Source organism: Etheostoma spectabile, chromosome 16 (genome assembly GCF_008692095.1).
Source record: "Etheostoma spectabile isolate EspeVRDwgs_2016 chromosome 16, UIUC_Espe_1.0, whole genome shotgun sequence".
Taxonomy (NCBI): Eukaryota; Metazoa; Chordata; class Actinopteri; order Perciformes; family Percidae; genus Etheostoma; species Etheostoma spectabile.
In genome coordinates this window covers 15302905-15309857 of record NC_045748.1, presented here as the reverse complement: position 1 = coordinate 15309857, position 6953 = coordinate 15302905, and the positions used below count along the sequence as shown (strand labels likewise).

Here is a 6953-nt window from a genome sequence, read left to right as displayed (position 1 = left end):
GTGTGTGTGTGTGTGCGCGTGCGCGTGCGCGTGCGCGTGCGTGTTCTTTAAAGGTCACCACCTTCAGTGTGCGAGTGGGTGGAGGTTTTAAAGTGAGCAGTAGGGTCACCTGGCTTGTAGGAAATGAGCCATAGGTCATTATATGGAGCTTGTGTGTGGTCCCATTTAATGTGTTTATCTTAGAGTGATTTTCATAGATGTGCATACATTCGTGCGTTTCTAGGTGTAAACAACCTCCACAATTCCTCAACAAGGCAGGAGAGTGCAGCTTAGCTTTTAATGAAATTGCGACTCCCTTCTGCTCATATTTGACTTATTGATCTTTAATGGACTCAGACATTGATTTTTTTTAGCACATCTTGAACAAGCTGCGATTTATTCAACATTGCCGGCTAGACAAGTGAAAGGCAGTCTAGATGGCCAGACTGACAAAAGCATCTTCTGGGTGCTTTCAGGGTTGCATTGGCAAGCTAGTGAGCTGAAACTGCACACAAATAGACGAGGTATGCAAAAAGGGCAGTTGGACAGAAGGAAAGAGACAGGAAGTGAAGTCTCAAGTGCCCAGCCAATTTACAAAAATACATCTTATCACAGGAAGCTGGCCAACTTAACTGGAAGACCTTAATTCAAGATGCTATCGGACTGTAAATCTTTTCCCACAGACATCCCTCTGTTCTCTCTCTTCTTCTTTTTCTGACTTGCTCTTCACTTTCTTCTTTATTTATATTCATCTGTCTGCTCTTTTTTCCGCCATCCGAGCTCTCTGATGTCTCTTTTCAGTGATTCCTCTTTTTCCCTGTCTGTTTCTTTTTTCTCTGGTCTTACTTCTCACTTTCTGAATACCCATTTCCATTTCTCTTTCTACCCCCACTGACCGCAGTAGGTCAATTTGCCAGTAATAATCCTTGTACATAGCAGAGTAAAGAAAGAACAACTTCTCTCTGGAGGAACATGCTGACGTAAGGCCTGCAACTGCAACAAGAAAATTTGTCTGAATGACTAGAATAGCATCTCTTTCAGTCTGTGTTTGTGTGTGTGTGTGTGTGTGTGTGTGTGTGTGTGTGTGTGTGTGTGGTGTGTGTGTGTGTGTGTGTGTGTGTGTGTGTGTGTGTGTGTGTGTTATAGGTTTATGTACAGTTATGGCTTTTTGCCCAGCAACAGAGTGCATAGACAATGTCTCCAGTGGCCTCATATGCCCTTCTTCTTTCCCCACATATAATCTCAGTATTAGTCTGTCACAACCTGATGCTAAAAAGAATGTTCCTTTTTAAAACAATGGATTTTTTTTGTATGTTACATTCTAACATGAAAAAACAGTATCCTTGGCACTTTGAAACACAGAAATCCTTAAGGGATTTAAACAAAAGCCACACCCTGGAGAAAATAAGTAAAACAACATCACTGTGACAATGAAAGACACAGAGGAACTTCAGGTACAGAAACTTAAATCTGACGTTAAAACTCACTTACTGTATGTAAAACAAAAATACCGTCACATTGTTATTGCAGCGGGTTACATTTACATCAAGTTTATATGTATATATATATAAGTAAATGTAAATATATAAATACACTTTCTTCCCAAAAATTAGATGAGAAGATTGACAACAAGCTAAATCAAATAAGCCTATTCTTTTAAACTACTATTGAATATAACTGTTGTAAAGACAGCTACTGATTATCACAAAAACATGCACGGCCACTAATATCTAAGTTATTTAAGTTTATTTGCTCAATAGCTCATACGTTTCTCCCATCAGGTATCACCCGCACAGAGAAGGACAAAGGGACGCTGTATGAGCTGAGCTTCAGAGGGGAGTCCAGTAATGAATTCAGACGTCTGGTCCTCTTCCGTCCCTTTGGACCACTGATGAAGGTGAAAAATGATAGGGTGGACACAGCCAATGTCCCGATTAACATCATCGTCCCGCTGTCCAGACGCATAGACAAGTTCAAACACTTCATGCACAACTTCAGGTGAGAGTCTGTGATTTCAATTTTTTTCAAAATTTTGATTTTGTTGTCCTGTTTCCAGACGTTAAAGATGCAGTAGTTAAGACTTATATAACTAACTTTCTGTCATATTAGCTGAAACTGACCCTACCACCTCTGGCACCACCTACAGCCTGGAGTGCGAGTGTTCAGATCCTCCAATCAGGGCCTGAGGGGGGGGCATAAAGCAGTGTCAATCACAGGCACACGCATTAATTCTCCCTTGTGGGGGGAGGGGCTTAGGAGATTGTTTGGGATTTAATGGAGGGGGGGGGGACTGAGAAGTGGTCGATGTTCAAATTCTTTAACTAAATCCTGAATCTTCACAGTCCTACCTACAGCACCTTTTATTGCAAAGTCACACAAACAATGGGACCTAAACAAGAAGCACCACAATTAATTATTGAATACTGTTTGTTGTGTCACACATAACTAATTCAGGAAAATGTGATACTGTGTTGTTCAAACTCAGATTCAATTCCAGTTTTACTTTTTAATTGGGGATCAAGCAGGCAGTGACAAGAGTTGGGCGAGATTAGAGGAAAAAAAATTTACATCAGAGAGTCTGTTTTTCTTTTTTTGTAGGAACATCTAATTAATATTTTGAAACCGCACATATAGTGTTATCAGTTAATTATTTTGGGGCTGGTGGGCATAATCAGATTTATTTATCATGTAAATAAATCTGAAGGATTTAAATGATTCAGACAAGAGCATAAATAAAGATGGCCTTACAGATCCCAGCCCAGTTTTTATCAGTTGCAACATGACCACAGGATAATTTCATACATTTAAAATTTTAATGCATAGAGCTAATAGGCATCTCAAATATACCAGATTATATCACAAATAGATCCAGGCTAGTATGTGTATGTGATATAAACAATGAAGGTCTGATTATCTGCAAGGTGAAAATAAATAGGAATGAATAACAGCTGTCATTTGAAATATCTTTTATACTTTAACACACAAAACTCATTAGCTAACAGCAAAGCGTGCTTTACTCAGCTCGGCAGTCCCTCACCATCAGTGGAGGTAACATCCTTCTTAATGTCTGTGATTTATTGGGCAGCCGCTGCTGCTTATCACAGCTCTTTTTACATGGTAAATCCTGCTTAGTAGAAGTGTTTCAGCCCATTAAAATGCCCCCCTGGGCAGACCAGCAGCATTTGATATACAGCATGGTGAGAAGTGTACTTACTTGAAAGAGTCGGCAAATCGCTGAGCAAACAGTTTACCCTTATCCATATTAAAGGTGTACCAGGAGAAAGTGTGTGTGTGTGTGTGTGTGTGTGTGTGTGTGTGTGTGTGTGTGTGTGTTGTGTTGTGTGTGTGTGTGTGTGTGTGTGTGTGTGTGTGTGTTGGAGGCGATAATAGTGAGTAACAGAATATAGAGATACAATGTGAATTCACAAAAACCCAAACAAACTGTAAACACTTGCAGACAGACACTCTGGAGTTTTGCAAGGCAACTATTGCTCTTACTGCATGATTAAAAAATTATAGTGACAAATTGGAAGAATGCCTCATCAGATTCCAGAAAAAAATCAATTTACTTCTAACAATGGCATTATAGAGAGGCTTTAACAAAACAGAATCTGTAATGACAGTAACAATTGTATTTTACATGTCTACTCAGGAACCTCCGCATAAATATAGTAGTTAAGCATTTTGTGTTCATCTAGTTATGTTTTATCTGAGACATTTTTCCCAATGTGTTTCTGGGGAGAATCTCACAAATGTGTATGCGTCCCCAGTGGGAGAAGAGCTGAATTATCTTCAGCATGTGCTTGATATATTTGACATTTCTCCATCAAAGTGCCTGCAGGCATCTCCCACCTGGTCTTTTTTTTACTAGAGTTCTCTCCCTGCTTTAACGTAGAGTCAGAATGAGGAGCGCCAGGATTATAGCCAAGAATGACAATTCTTTTTGTTAGCAATTCAGTTGTCTGTAAATTTTTTAAATGAATGAATGAATTCACTATTTAGTCTAGAAATATGAAACAAGAACAATAAAATCTCCCAGGTCCAAAGATCTTTTCAAATGCATGTTTATGTCAAAGTAACCCTAAGAGATCACATTTGCAGTAATGTGACAGAGAGAAGCAGTAACTCATCATGTTTGAAAAGCTGTAACCTGCAAATGCTGTCTTTTTTTTGTGATTTAAGCGATTTATCTGAGTTTTAGACTTGTTTTTCAACACTTGAATGAAGGAATCCTTTTTTATTTGATCACAGTGCTCTTCCTTCCTGTTCAGTTGTAGAACACTTTCATGCATAATGTCCCTTCCCGTGTGTGTGTTTGTGTGTACGTACAGGGAAGTCTGTGTGCGTCAGGACGGTCGGGTCCATCTGACGGTGGTGTATTTTGGGAAAGAGCAGATGAGCGAAGTCCGCAGCACTCTGGAGAACACATCCAGGTGGGTTGGAAGCACAGCCAAGATCAGATCTTTGGATTAGAGGCCAAACGCACAATATGGATGGCAATCTATGTAGTGAAATTAACCCTGCCCCAGTCACACAACCACTCTCAGAAGCAGAAGCTATAACAACAAATATTTCCACACATACAGCAGAAACCTCTCTTCTTCTTCCATTTATGCTCTCTCTCTCTTTCTCTCATGACACACACATATACACACACCTGCTGGCTCGGCGTCCTGCCACATCTAGTCATCTGTCTGATGAATAATGGACCAGCGTGCCACCCACGCTGAGGAGCTGAGAGCCTCCAGCCAACACAGATAAATTACAGCATGCCTGTGATCATCCCTGACTCACTCTCAAGCTCTCACATAGACCCCTCAACACCCACACCTCTGGAGACGATCGCTGCTGGCTGCTCAGAAGTCAGATCCACTGTGGACTGAGCCTCAGATTCCCCAAGGGGGTTGCTATGGTGACGGTTGTCGATTTCCCGTCTCTGAAGGTTGTTTTGCGGCCTTGATCCAGTCAGACTAGTCCTAGTATCACACAGCCAGTCTTTGTCCCTCTGTTTCTCTGACCAGCTGCTGTCGATTGGGGGGGGGGGGTTAAATAACTTTTGCAGTGTTAAATAACTTTTGGAGTTAAGAAGAAGGCAAAATTCAGAAAAGAAGGAAAATCAAACAGAAAGATACACGCATGTAATACTATTCATTTTTAGTGTGGAAGAATTCTAAAAGGAGTGATGTGAGAGAAAAGCGCACTAAATAATGAAAAACAGTCGGAAAAGTAAAGAAAGTCAAAAGTAGCAAGAGTAAGTGGAGGTACAGTCAGTGTTGGATAAATTACACTCTCCTAGCAGCGGTTCTGCCATTTTTATGCTTTTTGTATGCTTCTCACAACCGAACAATGCAGTTCTGTTGTTATGCAGCAGCTTATCCGGGTGTGATAACTACCTGTGGTTCCATTATCTTGGAGCTGTGCAATCGGGCTGCAACTGAGGATTTGTGTCTTTACGGAGTTATTTATTTTTTGATGAATACATTAATGTTGAGTCTGTAAAGTGTCGTGGATGGACATCATGTCCAACAAACTGTTTCTTTTTTAGCATAAACTGGCCCTTAGGCTTAGCAGGGCTTTGAGCTAATGCTAGCAACAACATGCTAACAGTTACATTGACAAAAGTTTTAGACATTTTGAAATTTTAGTCTGATGATGGCGCTAGAGGAAGTCAGCAGATCACCACAGTCCGTCAAAGGAGCATCAGTATCTTTTCCAGATGCTTTGGCAATACATCCAAATCCATTAGAAAACAAAGAAATGGGAATCTGATGGTAGCGCTAGAGGATAAGGCAGGGGATTACCAAAGTCATTAGGATTTAAGCATAAACCAATCTTTGCATTTTGAAGATTTATTGAACCAATTGTGGGTAATTTTACTTGATAAAGAAATCAATTATCATTACTGTCTTTTATCGACTAAACCATCTGTTACACTAATTGACTGACTGTTTCAGAAGTAGCGCACACATGCATGCAAATACTAACAACTGCTATTCAGCTTAACCTAAAATAATCCTTATTCCAATTTTGACCGTAAAAACCCTAAACGAGGAGTGGATTGGCCAAATGTCCTCAATTTGAAGGTCTAAAAGTCTAATTATTTAACACCAAGATACCATGAACACACACAGACACACACACACACACACACACAGACACACACACACACACACAAGTCAATATCTGTTCCCAGTAGTGATGGCTTCATTAGTGGCTGATCTGATTCTACACTACCTTCCTACAAATTAAATTCACCTCTAGAAAACTGCGTCTGCTCCCAAACAACCTCTAGCTATTTGTCCTTTTTCTTTTCTTTTTTAAATCACATGCATTCACACTCCCTGCTTTTTAGTAGCACAGTGTCCTTGCTGAATGTATTTCAGAAGAGCATTTATACAATCACCAGCTAAAGTGAACTACCCGAAGCAAAATTCTAACAAGATCTAAATCAACCAGGATCTCAGCCAGCTTTCTAACCCCAATCAACCTTTAATTCAGTGATTAAATGAGGGTAAAAGAATGCGTGTGTTTTTTTTTGCAGGTGCTAATTATTTGGGTGTATATATCAAAGGGCCAAACCAGGTCTACTACTAACAAAAGCTAAAAAAAAAAACTAAGAATATAGGAGATAGAATAGCAACGCACTAGAACAGACAGAGCATCAGTTTTCAAGCATCCTGCCAGACACCGGGGATATTGTTTAAAATAGATAGGATCAGCTGCTGAACTTTCCAGTGTATTGCTTACACATCCATACTTTAAAGTCTGAACTCAGGCTCTAACCATTGGGGGGCATGTAAGTTCCTGAGCCTTACATGCTCAACAATTATGATTGAGAATGTGAGATAAAGCTGAAGAGATTGAGAAAAGAGGGAGGGAGGTTGTGTGTAATGGAAGGAAAAGATAAAGCGATCAGTTTTAAAGAGATACCGGTCAATATGAATAGGTAATGTGTTCAGATGCAGGGGAGACTA

The 6953-nt window shown here is 40.0% G+C and overlaps 1 protein-coding gene across 2 annotated transcripts in view; it reads left to right on the top strand.

Annotated features, from left to right (window-relative positions):
* csgalnact1a (chondroitin sulfate N-acetylgalactosaminyltransferase 1a) overlaps nucleotides 1–6953 on the top strand; it is a 28020-nt gene that overhangs the window by 11912 nt on the left and 9155 nt on the right. For both annotated transcript variants that reach the window (XM_032540423.1, XM_032540421.1), the window contains 2 exons: nucleotides 1761–1977; nucleotides 4311–4412. In XM_032540423.1, the coding sequence (XP_032396314.1) occupies nucleotides 1761–1977; nucleotides 4311–4412 (319 nt within the window). The remainder of the gene's footprint in view (nucleotides 1–1760; nucleotides 1978–4310; nucleotides 4413–6953) is intronic.